Source organism: Nerophis ophidion, linkage group LG03, assembly GCF_033978795.1.
Source record: "Nerophis ophidion isolate RoL-2023_Sa linkage group LG03, RoL_Noph_v1.0, whole genome shotgun sequence".
In the NCBI taxonomy this organism is placed as follows: domain Eukaryota; kingdom Metazoa; phylum Chordata; class Actinopteri; order Syngnathiformes; family Syngnathidae; genus Nerophis; species Nerophis ophidion.
Window position 1 is genome coordinate 32816108 of NC_084613.1, and position 17939 is coordinate 32834046.

Here is a 17939-nt window from a genome sequence, read left to right on the forward strand (position 1 = left end):
CCCGGATAGTATGTATTTTTGGTTTTTGAGTCCTTTTGTGTTTTTTGTTTGTTTTTGGACTCTTCCGATCCCTAGTTTGGCTCTTCCTTATTTACCTTGGTACCATAGTTTCGGATTTGTTCCACCTGCTCTGGTTTTTGTCGCGCACCTGTGATTCCTGATGACTGCCCTTATTTAAGCCTGCCTTTTTCCTCCGTCCGATCTTGATCCTTTGTTTGCGGTAAGCAACACTCACGTTGGCATTTCCTAAATCTTGTCTCTATGCTAAGTAGGTCCTTAGCTTCCCGTGCGCTCGGCACATCATATTTGGACTCTGTTTTCCGTGCTAAGATTTAGCTTAGCTTCCCGTGCGTAGGCACGTGTTTTCTTTTGTCTGTTTTTGTACCAGTGTTATCTTTTTTATATTAAACCAAGCCCTTACCTGATATTCCTGTGCCTTCTGGTCCATTTGCATCTTGCGGTGGACAAAACGCGCATCCAATATGCGCTACCCTCGTGACAGAAAGGATCAAGCTACTCCTCCCCCCGCAGTGGACCGCTTGGAGTCTTCGCCTCGCAAAGTCGCGTTGCTCTCGAAGACTCCTTCTCCTGACAGCAGCAGGCCAACAGCGGCCCAGTATTCCCCTTTGATGTTTGGTAATTCCCCCTTCATTTGCCAAACACTCTTCTGACTGGGCTTCGAGTTAAGAGCAAACCTCCATTGACATTCCTCCACTTCCCCGTGTTGACGTCACCCCTCCCACTATGGATGACGTCATACACCAAATAATTTTTTTTAGAGGCGGTTTATTCCCATTGCAAGCCACCCACTAAAACATTTAACTCTGTAGTCAATCCTTATGATAGGTTTTCTTCAAAATTTAGATACCCTCAGTCACATGTTTTTCAACTCCCACCCCCAGTGACTTTGGCCCCACTCCCTATGGCTCAAGCTCCGCTCACTCCCCAGCCTACTCCACGTCCTGCCCCAACTTTGCCTGACTTCGAGACTCATCTCAAGAAATATAGTCCTGCTTGGGTGGAGGAGTGCTACCGCAGAGTTCAAATTGAATTTATGCTGGAGGAGTAGTTCCTAGCGGCCGAAAACTCTCCGCCTGCTATTGCGGAGTGCAATAATCCCCTAGAGACAATCTCAGACCACAGGGAGCGCATATGGGATTCGCTTCTTGAGGGGGGGCTAGTGCAGGTAACTGTGCTACGGAGGTAGCACAGCTGCGTCCAGCCAAGCCGCAACCTCCTGTGAGGCCACCACCACCGGTCTTTCGACCTGTTAAGATGCAACCTCCTGCGCGGCCTCCTCCACCGGTGTTTTGGCCTGCCAAACTGCAACCCCCAGCTAGGCCACCTCCATCTGCACCACGGCTAGCTGCACCACGGGTTGCACCTGTTAGTCACAGTCATAGTCATAGTCCGAGTCCTGGTCCGAGTCTAAGTCCTAGTCTTAGTCCAATTCATAGTCTTAGTCCAATTCCTAGACTTAGTCCTAGTCTTAGTCCAAGTCTTAGTCCAAGTCGTAGTCCAAGTCCGAGTCCTAGTTCGAGTCCTGGTCTGAGTCCTAGTTCGAATCCTAGTCTGAGTCCTAGTCTGATTCCTAGTCATAGTCCGAGTCCTAGTCATAGTCCTAGTCCTAGGCACCTGTTAGTCACAGTCATAGTCATAGTCCTGGTCCGAGTCTAAGTCCTAATCTTAGTCCTAGTCTTAGTCCAATTCCTAGTTTTAGTCCTAGTCTTAGTCCTAGTCTTAGTCCTAGTCTTAGTCCAAGTCTTAGTCCAAGTCCAAGTCCGAGTCCTAGTTCGAGTCCTAGTCCGAGTCCTAGTCTGATTCCTAGTCATAGTCCGAGTTCTAGTCATAGTCCTAGTCTTAGGCTGGATCCCACTCCAGCACCTGTCCCATGGCTGGATCCCACTGCAGTACTCGACCCTTGGCAGGATCCCTTTCCAGCACCTGTCTCATGGATGGATCCCACTCCAGCACCTGTCTCATGACTGGATCCCACTCCAGCACCTTTCTCATGGCTGGATCCCACTCCAGCACTTGTCTCATGGCTGGCCCGCCTTCACGTCGGCCACGGATGTGGCCGTGCCCTGGTCGTCCCCCTCGCCGAACGCATCCTCCTTCCCTGTCGGCCACGCATGTGGCCTCTTAGAGGTCGCCCACCTAGACTTTTGCAGCTGTGGCGTTCCATTCGCCGCCGCCGCCTGACTTTGGGGACACACGACCTGGCGACCCTCCGCCGTGTCCTCCCTTCGCCCTCCCTTCACTTTTGAACTGTCTAGTTTTGTGGGACATCTGGGATCTGTCCTTTAAGGGGGTGTGGGGGGGTAATGTTATGATCCGCCGCCAGGATCCTATGTTATTTTGGTTTTTGAATCCTTTTGTGTTTAATGTTTGTTTTTGGACTCTTCCAATCTCTGGTTTAGCTCTTCCTTGTATACCTTGTTACCATAGTTTCTGATTTGTCCCACCTGCTGTAGTTTTTGTCGCTCACCTGTGATTCCTCATTACTGCCCTTATTTAAGCCTGCCTTTTTCCTCCGTTCGATCTTGATCCTTTGATTGCGGTGAGCAACACTCACGTTGGCATTCCCTAAATATTGTCTCTATGCTAAGTAGCTCCTTATCTTCCCGTGCGCTCGGCATGTCATTTTTGGACTATGTTTTCCGTGGTAAGTTTTAGCTTAGTTTCCCGTGCGTAGGCACGCGTTTTCTTTTGTCTGTTTTTGTGCGAGTGTTATTTTTTTTTATATTAAACCAAGCTCTTACCTGCTATTCCTGTTCTTTCTGGTCCATTTGCATCTTGGGGTGGACAAAACACGCATCCAATATGCGCCACCAACGTGACAAATCTGTTAGTATTATTAATTTACAACGGCATTTTTTTTGTATTGTTTCAGTTTCGTAAATTCCTCAGTAAATTCACCAAAACCTCACCCTGGAGTTATTGAATTGGTTTAGCTTATTGGAGGGCTATCATGCGCAGTTGGTGGGTCCATGACATGACTTCTGTTTTGTTTGATCAGCCCTTTTACTGCCATGTGACAGACACTGTTTGGAAACAATTAAGGTATGTAAATAAACATTTACAAACTCTTTCGTACCGGTATATATCTGCGGCTTATAGTCCAGTGTGGTTAATATATGTAAAAATATGTATTTATTCTAAAATTTGGTCGGTGCAGCTTAAATACCGGAAAATATGATATAATATCATTTCAGTGAATATTGACAGATTATACTTGAAACCATATCCATTACACTTTGAATTAAAATTGTTGCCACATTTTTGTAAAGATAAATAAATAAACAAATATTTTGGGTAGGTATCTAGATATGTTTTGGATACGATAATCGCATCTTTTAAAGTCAAAAGCCTAATTTGGAGTTTTTTACATGTCTTTTCAACCGGAAAAAAGTCAGAATATCACCAAGCATATATTTCTCATTTCTAGTCAAAATATCTAAAGAAACTTAAATCAAGTCACAAAACCATGAATAGCAATTTTACAGTCAGACATAACAACTTGTTTTCAGGCAATCGATCCTCTGAGGGGAAAACTAAAACTTTTGAGTATCACAAGTTTGTTGTAAGACACAAAACTTCACAATACTAGTAAGTATAGCTAATAATAACATTAAATTGCTAATTTCAAGATCACTTTCATGTTAAAGCTTAAAGGCCTACTGAAATGAGATTTTCTTATTCAAACGGGAATAGCAGGTCCATTCTATGTGTCATACTTGAGCATTTCACGATATTGCCATATTTTTGCTGAAAGGATTCAGTAGAGAACATCGACGATAAAGTTCGCAACTTTTAGTCGTTAATAGAAAAGCCCTGCCTTTACCGGAAGTATATGAGCGTGACGTCACGAGTTGCAGGGCTCCACACATATTCACATTGTTTTTAATGTGAGCCACCAGCAGTAAGAGCAATTCGGACCGAGAAAGCGACAATTTCCCCAATAATTTGAGCAAGGATGAAAGATTTGTGAATTAGGATATTGATAGTGAAGGACTAGAAGAAAAAAAAAGCGACGGCTCCGGGCGGCGGCAGTGTGAGCGTTTCAGATGTAATTAGACACATTTACTAGGATAATTCTGGAAGATCCCTTATCTGCTTATTGTTTTAATAGTTTTTTGGTGAGATTTTAAAGATTGTAAAGACAAACCTCGAGGTCGGATGGCTGCGGTGAACACGAAGTGTCTCAGAGAGAAGCGGAGGAGCCAAGCTCACAGCTGCCTTTTAAACAGCTGCTGCAGGACGACGAATAATCCAATGATTTCTCCGGTAAGATATATATCACAATTTCCCCATCCAAAAACATGCGGGTTGACGTAGAGAAAACATGTTCGCTTGACCGCTCCGTGTTAAAGCTTCACAACAAACAAAGAAACAGCGGCTGTGTATTGGTGCTAAAGGCAGCTGCAATCCACCGCTTTCCACCAACGGCATTGTTCTTTATAGTCTCCATTATTAAATTAACAAATTGCGAAATATTGAGCAATACAGATGTCCAAAATTCTGTGTAATTACCCCATGAACAGAGACGACTTTTAGCCGTGTTTGGTGCTGTGCTAATATTTCCTCACAGTCCGTGACGTCACGCGTACGCGTCATCATTCCGCGACGTTTTCAACAAGAAACTCGCTGGAAATTTAAAATTGCAATTTAGTAAACTAAAAAGGCCATATTTGCATGTTTTGCAATGTTAATATTTCATCATTGATATATAAACTATCATACTGCATAGTCGGTAGTAGTGGGTTTCAGTAGGCCTTTAAAGGTGCCATGTATAATAATATGGTCAGAAATGGTACTGCAATCACGGTCAAAATTGTAACAAACACATTTTACACAGAAATTAGGCTATTTTCAGGAACAAGCATGTAATGCCTGTGTACAATAGCACAACACATATCAATCATATGGTTATTGTCATTACAGACTAAAACCAACTACAACCAACGCTAGCAAAGGTTATACTGGTGAAAATAAGTAGAGCATGCTTAGCAACCTAATGTATGACCGACAAAACTAAAGAGAAGACATTTTACCAAGGTATGCCTATAGGCTACTGTTTCAAACGTTGCCATATATCTTGGTACGTGTAGTCGGCAATATGCAAACACCAATGAGGAATTATTTTATCATGTGATTTGGTTGTCTCCATACGTTTCACATTGCCATGATGACAGCCATGCTAATGTTGGAACCCATTTCTTGAGCACATTGAGCAGGAAATAGGCACTGACACTACCCATATCCACATAGGTTTTATTTGTCTAAAATATATTTTGCCCCGTCAATTGGATGACACATCGACATACAGGGTAACGGGCATATATTTCCCCCGTTAGCCTGTATTTCGATGTGTCATTGACCGGGCTAGCATGCTGAGTATTGATTGCAGGAACAAACTAGCTTTGCTAGACTAGATCATAGACTGTATTGAACAAGATAGTTTACATACCAAATGTACATTTCCATTTATTACAAGTAATAAGAAAACGTAAATGCTTGCCTTACCTATCAAGAAGTAAATTAGCAAGTTTGGCGTCAGATGAAAAAAATCTTCTCCGCCTTCTATAGTCTCCATCTTTCAAAGGCATGCCTTGTTTTGTTCCTGGCTTTGTCATGAATAAGTTGAGAATGGTAACAAGGCCTTTGAGATTCACTAAGGTCTGACATGTTTAGTAACTTTACCAGTGGCAGTAGCCAGATGAAGATGGCGGTGCATAACTGGCAACCTGGATGTGAAAACAATAACAATCTAATTTTTAAATGAGCATATCCCAGCTGAACTACCATTATCAGTTATAAAGTATTGGAAAATAACATGATTTAATAATGCCTTTTGACGTATCAGGGCCATTTAATGATGACTTGACATGAAATTATTACATATGGCTATGGTTGGGCGATATGGCCTTTTTTTTAATATGTCGATATTTTTAGGCCATGTCATGATACACGATATATATTTTGATATTTTGCCTTATCCTTGAACAAACACTTGATGCATATAATCACACCTGTATGACGATTCTGTGTCTACATTAAAACATTCTTGTTCATACTGCATTAATATATGCTCATTTTAAACTCTCATGCAGAGAAGGAAATCACAACCAAGTCAATTGACCAAAACTGTATTTATTAAACATTTCAAGACAGAAAGTGCAAGATTGCCAGAGACATTTCAAAATAAGCTATGAGTGCACTTTTGTAAATGATGTCACTAAGATGACATATCAAAACAACACTAAATTAATGTGCACTTTTTGTACAGAACGCCACTACAATAGTTTAAAACAAATAAAGTGCACTTTTGTGCATGATGTCACACAAGATATTTCAATAACTGCCAAATAAAAATGAGCTGCATAATAGGAAATAAAATCGCTCTGTGGTAGGTTACTGCGGACATTACGGTATCTCCTTATGTTGTTCACTATTTTTTTCATACGGTGTTTATGTGGATGGAAATGGTTGCCTCTGCATTGTGTTGGTGTGGCACCGAATGGAGAAGTTGAAATGCAGAGTAAGCACTCTTCATTCTCCAGCAGGTGACTTTTCAAATGATGCTACATATTAGCAATAATGCTACTTTTTGTAGCAATGCTTTTGCCCCACACTTGACAAATTACAGTTGTCTGTACAACATAGTCACACTTGAAGCCAAACCACCACCAGACGATGGACCCCCTGCTGTTTTTCTTTGGAATAAATTATTCCTTTATTTGTTACCAGATTTGCACCTTCTTTCCCCTCGTATTACCACTCACACGACAGCTAACGTTACCCATGCTGCTACTTCTCTGCTCCGCAAGGGTGTATACATATGTGACGTATGACGTGACAATATGTGACGTACGTAAAAAGGGGCGCTTGTCTGTCTGTGAGAAGGAGGGACAAGAAAGAGTGGGAATAGCCTGTAGTGTAATGCCCGCAGCTAAAAGCAACTGCGTGAGAACGTATACTCGAATATCACGATATAGTCATTTCTATATCGCATTACTGCCCCCGGCCATCTTATTACCTCACTCTTCACCACCTCAATAATTGTGCTCTGGACATTGCATTGCTGCAGCATCAACACCCATCAAACATCTGACTGTTACCACCCAACCCCCCCAACATACTTGTATTAATGTTATTTTACTATCTTTAAGAAGTGTGAAAATATGGCTTCAACTAAGTTCATGCTATACTTTGATTAAAAAATGTGTGTGTATGGAGCTGTGATGTCGTGATTGGGGTTTGGGATGGAGGGTTCTTCGGGGTTCTTATGCATGGGGGCCCCAAATTTGGGTGCTATGGCCCCGGGGTTAAGTTGCATGGTTGTTTAAGTATTTGCTAAAGCAAACTCTATGCTTTTGACCTGCTTACATCACAAGTGTGACGTGTTTCCCAGGTTTGTTGTGATTGTGGAGAATGCCTATATTGTTTATATATACTTTGATGCTTTTGTATAACATTGTATTGTATGATCATGCTATCGGTACTTGACCGCTCTGGAGATGTTGGTGCGGTCGGTATACTTCCGTTGCCTTGTCATCTGTCGGTGATTTCCATATTTGGTCCTCGAGCGCCCAGTGTCTTGCACAAACATGATGAATCACTCCTCAAAAGGAGGTTTATTCAGTTCCATTCCCTGAAGGAAACAGTCCCTCTTCTTATCAGCAGGTGCATCCCTCTCTGTATGGGGGGCTGCCTTCTCATTATAAGAGTTAACTTCTTTTGTGTTACTTTTAGATCTCTCTTGGCGATGCTATGGTTGAGTTGCATGGGCTGGTCTCCTAAAGCTTTAGTAAAACTTTGCCAAGTACTATTCAGTGTCGGTGGTCCTTTTTACTCACCCTATATGTCATCCACAAAAACTTGGGTGTGACCAGTGTGTTTTGTTCCCTCAGAGGAAGACTGGTCGAGCGCAACATGATCCATTCATCGTATCGTTACAGGGTTAAGACCGGTTCATTGAGTCGTGTTTAAAGATGGAGTCATCGTCTTTAGAAAAGGCCATCGTTGACAGACTGTGTGGGAGTAAACACGGCGATTAGTGCGCTGCGGAAGCCTCTCTGGGCCGGTCTCACAAATATGACACTTTGTTTTGACGGCGTCCCAAACACTGGCGAGTCAATTGGAACGCGTCGGGGTGCGTTGGTGAGACACTTGGTGCGTTTTCATCCGGACGGATTGATTGTGACAACTGTTGGAAATCATGAATAATAGAGCAAGTGCCCCCCCACCCCCGGGGGCGCAAATGTAGAGGAAAAATGTTGGGCCGCAGCCGCCATACTGGTCGGATTGCTTTCGACAGGCAGAGCTCAAATGTTGGGCTGTGATTACGACCGCTTTGGGTCGAGCGTGCATCGTAAACTCTCACATTCGCCCTCAGCCTGTTTTCCTTCTGAGTCACTTCATCCATCCTGAACACTAATGCTCAGCGATGCTGTTCATGACCCCGCAACGGCCCTTGCTATTGTTGCCATGGTGACAACATCGAATTATTGGGGTCTTTGCGTTTTACCGGCCGAAAAATAACCCAGATTTACGCCGTAAACCAGTGAGCAACTTCAGACGTTCTCACTATAGCCGGGTGGGGGTCCTACTTTGGAAATAACTTGTACCACTTTAAATCACATTTAGTTCCCTTTAAAACATTCACATGATGCATAATGAGATGTAAGCATTGGGATAAAGTGTACATTCCTGTAACTTTATCTGTAAAATATATCTTTTTTTATCAGCATTTCTGTAAACTAGTAACAGTATTTCAAGATTAATATTCAAATATCAACATTCTTAAAGCATGACAGGAGAATAAGCACTTGTACCCCTTTAAATCCCACTTAGTTCCCTTTAAAACATTGACATGTTGCACAATGAGATGTAAGCATGGGATAAAGTGTACATTCCTTTACCTTTGTCTATAAAATATATATTTTTATTTGCAGTATATATTTTTTATTAGCATTTCTGTAATCTATTAACAGCAGTAGTAACAAGTTAAATGTATTATTATATTAAATGACAGCAGTAATTTTTATGAGATTATTTTTTTTTTTGCGAGCTAATAGGGCTACTTATTTTCTAAGTGATTTGGCCAATTTGCAATGAAAATAACAAAAATATGAGCTATGTATTGGTATTTTATATCTGGGGGGGGTCCTACTTTGGAAATAAGTTGTACCCCATTTAGTTCCCTTTAAAACATTGACATGTTGCACAATGAGATGTAAGCATGGGATAAAGTGTACATTCCTTTACCTTTGTCTATAAAATATATATTTTTATTTGCAGTATATATTTTTTATTAGCATTTCTGTAATCTATTAACAGCAGTAGTAACAAGTTAAATGTAATATTATATTAAATGACAGCAGTCATTTTTATGAGATTTTTTTTTTTTTGCGAGCTAATAGGGCTACTTATTTTCTAAGTGATTTGGCCAATTTGCAATGAAAATAACAAAAATATGAGCTATGTATTGGTATTTTATATCTGGGGGCGGGGGTCCTACTTTGGAAATAAGTTGTACCCCATTTAGTTCCCTTTAAAACATTCAGATGTTGCACAATGAGATGTAATAGGTATTGGATAAAATGTACATTCCTGTAACTTTGTCAGTAAAATGTAACTTGTTATTAGCGTGTATGTAATCTAGTAAGAGCATTTCACAATTAATATTCATGAATTAACATTCTTAATACATGACAGGAGAATAAGCACATATCCGATAGGGGAGTTATAGTGTAACAACATGGAATTACACTTTAAGAGGGCTGTTGCAGTTGTCCTACTTTTTGTGTGGCCCTGACCACACCACTGTCTAAGTGCCTTATGTTAGTGCAGGTGAGTGACAGCGAGTGGCTGCTGTTGATATGACGGATGCCAAAGAGTAGGTATTTGGCCTGGTTAGGCCGGCGGAAAATTACCAGTTTTTGATGTGGTTACGGCCGACAATAAACAGTTTTGCTCAAGTGATCGATTCCTGAAGCATCTCGACAGACGTTAGAATAAAATACTTGAGGCGCGCACATTAGAGGGAACGTTGGTCACAAATATGAGGCTGGTGTCAAAGATGAACGACTACAGTATTCAGGGTCCGTCCAAAATGTCTCTTAAGAAAGTAAAAAGTTGCTTTTCGACGTTCTTAAAAGTTGTCGAAACAACTATTAGTGTGTTCAATTATGTTGTAGCATGAAAAAAACATCACATGATTGGGACCAAAGTTCCGTCTAACGTTGGTCATAACATCGACATAAATCGGTGGAATTGATGTCAAATTCAGTCAATCGCTAAACTCGTTATTGTCGGCCGTAAGCACATGACCAAAACATTGGTAAAAAAGTTTCTATCTGGCGAAACTCGTCATTTTCTGCCGTACAAACCAGACCACAAACCAACTTTGTCATCTGTCATATCAACAGCAGCCGCTCGCTCTTTCTCGCTTAGCCAGTGATGCGTTTATAGCCACACAAAAAGTCGTGGGCGGGGTTGGGGGTGCGTGTATAATACAGCCAAGAGTCATGGATGCATTGGAATTCTGGGTAATTCTTATGTTGCGTTTATAATGTGTTACAGAGCCAATGTTCTCCAGAAATGTGTTTGGTTAGGGTTCACAGAGTGCGGCGCATATTAGTAAGAGTTTCAAAGTTGTTTATATCACAACCATCAGTGTAAACGGTATGGCTGTTGACCAAGTATGCATTGAAATCTCATATGAGAAGTAACGAAATGCATGCGTCTGGCCGGCACACAGATAGCAGGGTGCAAAAGTGGGCGTGATGACATGTTGTAGAGCTGTGGTCCCCAACCACCGGGACGTGGCCGCAGGAGAATTTTTTATATTTTGTTTTCTTATCACACTCAATTTTTTACTGCATGCCATTGCTGAGCACAGGGGTGAGAAGAGGTTTTAAAACTATTAGTGCTTGCTTACTTTTACCGCATGCCTTGAATACGCGCAGGTATGAGAAGAGGTTATAAATTAATTAGCGCCCCGGCGGCTATTCAAGGAAATACGGTAACTTAATTTGTTGCATGTAACAATGTTGCAACACCACAAATGTAAAATTGTTCCTACTGTGTATCAATTAACGGTTTCAACACAAATTTTGTAGACTTTAAGGTAAGGTACGGTACTGTGATATATTTTGATTTTTATCAACAATTTTATAAATTAATATAGAAAATATTAATATTTAAAAAAAACTGATACAATAATGATTGTATTTGTTGTGGACTTCATTTTCTATTGACGAATGTATTATCATTTTAGTGGCATTATTGAAGTATTTAAATGACTCTTATATTTAACATGCTGGTCACAAAAATCAGTAGAAAAAAATAAAAAGCATTGTTTTGTTTGGACAAAGTTGTTATTTTTCTTAAGTAGGGGTTTGTTTACAGGTCAAGCACCAGCGCCATTTGAAAAGTACTGATTTGGCGCTGGTATCGGAAAACGATACCCAGCCTTTCTTTCTCTCGAGGAAAAGTAACTGCCTAAGAAACATTGTGCCCACTTTGATGTAGGATATTAAAACCCATTAGGCCTCACCTTCCTTACACAGTTAAGCATTTTAATTGATTTAACTTGGACTTAAAAAAACGTGCTAAACAATAATCAGATGAATTAAAAACTCACTTGCCTAATTGATCACACTGTGGAGAAGGTATCAGGCATGTGATTTTTCCGTCTATAGTCGGAAAACTGTCTTTTTATTTCTGTAAAAATATTAATAAAATTCATTTTTTTCCAACCTTACAATGTGTGTTAATATCTTGATCCATCTGTTTGCCGTACCCGTCAACAATTACAGTCATGAAACACTAAAATATCTTTAAATGGTGCCTTTTTTTTTTGCTAATTGTTTCACGTTCAATTGTCGACCTGGACCCGGCTTATTTTCAGTCTTTTTTATAAATTTCAAATCACATGCCTGAATGATGAATGGCCTTCACATTCCGGGTGTGTGTTTTATGAGGCGGTATAGCTCGGTTGGTAGAGTGGCCGTGCCAGCAACTTGAGGGTTGCAGGTTCGATTCCCGCTTCCGCCATCCTAGTCACTGCCGTTGTGTCCTTGGGCAAGACACTTTACCCACCTGCTCCCGGTGCCACCCACACTGGTTTAAATGTAACTTAGATATTGGGTATCACTATGTAAAGCGCTTTAAGTCACTAGAGAAAAGCACTATATAAAATATAATTCACTTCACTCCACTATGAAAAGCAAAACAAATATTTGGAAAAGTTTTTGTCTGCCGGGCCACCACAAATAAAGGAATGCAAGTGCAACACTAAATTGAGGTGTCTGTGGATTCTCCAGGACTTCCACGCCTGGCCGACTCCGACGGCGGCTGGGACTGCCTACGGGCGGGCGACGCCTGCTCCGGCGATGACACCTGCAGCCCGCGACTGCGCACCCTGCGGCAGTGTGTGGCGGGCGACGGCAGCGTCAAGTTGGGGCCCGGAGCTCGCAACCAGTGTGAGAACGCCATGACGGCGCTGCTATCCACACCGCTGCACGGCTGCCAGTGCAAGCGAGGTATGAAGAAGGAGAAAAACTGCCTGAGCATCTACTGGAGTCTGCATCAGTCGGTCCTGCACGGTAAGACACCAGATGTCAGCGTTCATCCTGTTTACTTAGCTGAATAGGCGGGCAGCCGTGGACAATTACTGTAAAGAGAACAAAGGAACATTTTATACATTTTATAACAATAATGTAAAATGAACCACTGGCTTGCGACGTTTTTGATTTTGCTTTGTTGGCTTTTTCTTTGTTTAATTCATTAGATGTATTAGATAATTCATTAAAATTAACTTTATGATCTCCAAGGGATAATTATGGAGGTTAAGTTGTCTTTTTTTTGTGAACTGATTTTTCTTTTAAATCGATTTAAGCTGACAATTTCACTGAAAAAAAATGTTGTGTCCTAAAATTTGGACTAAAAAAATTCAGTGTGTAAAAATTCTGTATAAAAAAAATTTTATGTAAGAAAATTCAGTGTCGAAAAATTTGCTGCTCCCAAATACAAGACTCACTTCCGGTAAATTAAGACAGAAGCAATTGATTCTGTCTCAGAACTAGCCAATGAGGTGTCAAGTTTGAAGTCACGTGACACAGGTCCTGCAAAACAGCATAAAAAAGGCAGTTAACTGGGCTACCTGAGCATAACAACACATCTATGCGGCCCGCTTAAAGTTTTCAAACTATAGATTTTTATTTTTACACACTGAATTTTTTTTTCACTGAATTTTTATACACAGTTTTATTTGTACACTGATTTTTTTACATTGAATTTTGAAACTTAATTTTTATACACTGAATTTTTTTCAGTTGGCCCTGCGATGAGGTGGCGACTTGTCCAGGGTGTACCCCACCTTCCGCCCGATTGTAGCTGAGATAGGCGCCAGTGCCCCCCGCAACCCCGAAAGGGAATAAGCGGTAGAAAATGGATGGATGGATGATTTTTTTTACACAGAATTTTCATACACTGAGTTTTGATACACTGACATTTTTAATGAAATTGTCATCATAATTTTAAGTTAAAAAAAAAATTTGGTTCGCAAAATTCAAATGCAAAAAATTCAGTTGCATAAATTCAGTGTTAAAAAAAAGGTTTAATTAATAAGGACACAAATTTGTTACGTTCGGAGGGGGAAGGAGATGACACAACGACAGGATAAAGCTCAACAGGTTTATTGAGCTTGATTATGTGGTGGGGTGTGTATGCTACTAATGGTGTATTAGGCAAGACGATGTGAGGAATTAACAATGTAAATGTTACCAGGGTTTGTTGTTTGTGCATGTTGGATGAATTGTCCAAAAATCCGGTGGAGCAAGGTAAGAAGGAAGTCCGTAAACATGCGAGAGGTCGGGGGCTGGAGAGAGGCGTCGAGGTCTGTCTCCGAGCGGGGGTTGAGGATCGAGGGAAGCAGTCCAAAATCCAGAGGGAAGTCCAGTGAAGCGAGGCGCACAACTGGAGACGGAAGGAATACTGCAGGGAACACAAAGAACATGTAAGACAAGGCCTGAGGGAGGCACAGAGAGCAGTTAACGAGGAGGGAAGCCAGAGGCGTGATGCTTCCTACAAAACAGTGAACTACGTTCTAGCACTTGATCTCAGCGTCTGCTGGTATTTATGGCGTCCGCCCTCCTCAATACCAGGTGCGCTGATTGTTAATTGCCCGCAGCCGTGCAGGCGCGCGGTTGGATGCTGGAAAAGCAAGCAGGGGCGTGTACAGGGGGGCGCTCCTAGCAGAGCTGCCAGCAACGCTTGCTGCGGAAGGAATGATGGTTTGCGCATGCGCCGTGACAGTGAACCCTCCTTATGCGAGGCTCCTGACGAGTGGTGGGGAGCATCGGCGTTGGCCCGGTAGAATTCCTTCAACAGGGAGGGGTCAGCAAGGTAGGAGTAGTCAAGATCTGTCCTCCGGTCCATACCCCTCCCAGTCAACCAGGTATACAAACGCCCTACCTTGCCGACGGACCCTGAGGATCTCCCTGACTGTCCACACAGGGTCACCACTCTCCAGCATCCTAGGAAAAGGGGGCGCGGGGGGTTATCTGTTTACGGCTCTATCGGAAACACGTGCATCACCGGGTGTCGCTTGACAGAGGGTGGGAGTGCCAATCTTACAGATGCAGGGTTAATTCTGGTTTCAACATGGCATTGCCCGACATAACGCGGGGCCAATTTCTTTGACAGTACCTGGATGTTGAGGTGCTTGTCACGCTACATTGCTAGTTGTCTGGGTTGATAAGATGGTGCTGCGATGCATCCTTTCCCTGGCCCTCTCCAGTGCAGCACGGGCGGGTCTCCACACCCTCTGACACCGCTCTATGTGGGCTCTTGTAGATGGAACTGAAGGCTTCTCTCTCCTGTTGAGGAAACATGGATGGTTGGGCGCCAAGGGAACGCTCAAAAGGTGATCTGCCGGTAGCGGAGCTCTTCATGGAGTTGTAGGCATATTCGACCCAGGGTAGGAACTTACTCCATGAGAAAGACTGGCCCTCTCTGCCTGCCCGTTGCTGTGCAGATGGTATCCCGATGTGAGGCTGACCGAGGCCCCGATCCCCTTGCAGAAGACCTACCACACCCGGGGAGTGAACTGGGGGCCACGGTCAGGCACGATGTCCATTGTTATACCATGCTGCTTCACGACGTGTAGCCTGAGGAGGTCACCTTTCTCGGAGGCGGATGGAAGCTTGGGGAGAGGGACAAAATGTGCAACTTTAGAAAAACAGTCCACAATTGTTAGGATGGTGGTGTTACTTCTGGACACAGGGAATCCTGTCACAAATTCCAGTGCGATGTGAGACCAGGGACGGCCTACATAGGTTTGTGAGAGGCCTTACTGCGGGAACAAGTGGTACAAGAGGCGATAAACTCACGCGTGTCTGCTTCCATAGACGGCCACCAAAAATTCCGTCGGATGAATGACAAGGAGCGCTGGAAACCCGGATGGCAGGAGAAGATGCTGGAATGGCCCCAATCCAGGATCCTAGACCGAAGCTCGCAGGGAACAAACAGCTTGTTGGGAAGCACTTAGGGCGGTCTTCACCTAGTCTTTTCCAGGAGATCATGTCCACTATCTGGGCCGTAGGGAGGATGGGTTCGACCCCCACCGTGCAGATGGGCTCCTACATGAAATGCCGGGAAAGGGCATCTGCTTTGGTGTTCCGGAAAATGGGTCTGTACGAGAGGATATAATCAAAGCGGCTAAAGAACCAGCGAGCCTGACGGTTGTTTAGTCTACTGGCTGGGCGAATATGGAGTAGGTTGCTGTGGTCTGAAAAATTAACAAGAGACGCTAATAACAGGGGCGTCGCCAGACATATTTCACTAGGGCACGTGCCCCACTGTTGATCTGCAGTGCCCCAGTGAAAATGTCACCAATAAAAAAAAAACGCTTCAGTTTTAAGTCTACATAACATAGACAACAGCGAACATATTACTTAGTATGGTAATTGATTGCCACTGTATTCGTAACAATGAGCACATGGCTATTTAATATGGTAATTTATTCACGTGTGGATCGAGACTTCAGTTGAGAGAGAGAGAGAGAGAGAGAGAGAGAGAGAGAGAGGCGATGCGAATCACTGCATGAGGTAGGTAACGTTAGCCAACAACAATTTGTTAATTACATTATTTTGATTTTGATTTGACTCAAACTGTAACTCCTAGATGGATTTAAGAAAGTTATTCGCCCGCAGCAGAGCAGAAGCAGCAGGAATGAGAGATGTAAGTGAAGTCCTAGCTAGCTAGGCAACATCATTGTCTTAAGTTGATGCTATGTTAGCTAACGTTATTCCTTGTATCAAGACAAACATATTAATTAAGTTCATGCTAAGTTAGCTAACGTTATTCCTTGTATCAAGACAAACATATTCATTTGCTGTACGAGCTGTCGGGGGAATTTCCAATGAACATGAAACATAATGTTGGTTATTGTCTGCTGGTTCTGCATCAATGATGATTTGGAGTAAGCATGTGTGAGTTGAGTGCTTCTCAAATGGTTTATCTTCAGGAAGAAAAATATTTTTCCATATCATCAAGTCGTGAGCCAAATTTTTAAATCATTCAAGTTTATTTCACAGAAAAATAGCACAGTAGACTTGTCTCGTTAATCGGTGTGACTTTGACTAAAATAATCTTGTTTTGTCACCAGAAAAATGGCTACAGCTAAAGCATCTGGTTTTGTTTCCAGAAAAAATAGTAACATATTTGTATTTGTTTTCAGAAAGATGGCTGAAAATATCGGGTTTTGTTGCCCCATTTAGATTTTTTAAAAATATATTTCCATGTCTGTACTGAGTCCTCCTCCAACTTGTTAGTCGCTTTGCCTTTTGCTAAAATACTCACTAATAATCACTAGAAAAATGGCTAAAAATATCTGGTTTTGTTGCCACAATTTGATTTTCTTCTCCCTAAACTTTTTTTTTTTTCATGCACACATCTGACTGCGACTCACTGAAAATGACACACAATCCACTTTTATGTCACGACCCAGCAGTTGGGAACCACTGGTCAACTGTATAACAGTTACTGTAATATTTCCATGTCTGTCCAGAGTGATTGACCACTTTGCAAAAATGAAAAGGAGACGTTACAGTTTACTTCTCAGAAAATGATTCCCTGAACAGACACACAACAGTTGTTCATGTATTCTACTACTGTGGCTTTATTGTTTTGTGTATATTTTATTGTTTTGTGTATCTGAAATAGGATTCGCCACATTGCCATAAATGGAAATTAAATAATATAAAAGAACCCAGAGATGTAGGGGTGCTTTATTTTTTGTTTTACTTTTGTAGATGTTAAACTTTGCAGATGATTACTGCAATAAATATTTCAAAAAGATTCATTGCTCTTCCTTTTTGCTTTTACCAGTAGCAGTTTAGAAGTCTGGAGTAAAAAAGTGCACAAGTAGGTCAAATGCATTAGTTAATTTCAGGTGGTTAATCAAAGATCCATACAACATAATCTGATATGATTTCATAGTTAAAAGCACTATTTATGTATTTTTTATGATAAATAAGTGCTAAAAAATGTTTTTGCTTGCGCGCTTTGCACGCTCACATGAATTATTTGTGCCCCAGGTGTGCCCCAGTACAGTATTAGGTCTAGTGACGCCCCTGGCTAATAATACGATTTCCAACGTCATCATTTCTTCTCCCTCTACGCGAGAAGAAGGCGCAGGGGTGCAGTTTCCCGGTGGAGCGGTTCACGTTAGGAGAGGACGGCTCCAATGCCGATAAAAGAGAAAAGAAATAAAAAATACCATCTGAGACATGAGAGTGAGCAAGGACTCTGTTGTCCATACAAAGGGACTCTTAGCCGATGTCAGCTTGGTTAGTGGGAGTGCGATTCAAATATAATCGCAAAGTTGGCGAAGCCCAGGAACCTTTGAAGCACAGTAGTTCCCCTGT

General features: G+C 42.1%; 1 protein-coding gene across 2 annotated transcripts in view; it reads left to right on the top strand.

Annotated features, from left to right (window-relative positions):
* gfra4a (GDNF family receptor alpha 4a) overlaps window positions 1–17939 on the top strand; it is a 316518-nt gene that overhangs the window by 228163 nt on the left and 70416 nt on the right. For both annotated transcript variants that reach the window (XM_061894914.1, XM_061894913.1), the window contains one exon: window positions 12333–12614. In XM_061894914.1, the coding sequence (XP_061750898.1) occupies window positions 12333–12614 (282 nt within the window). The remainder of the gene's footprint in view (window positions 1–12332; window positions 12615–17939) is intronic.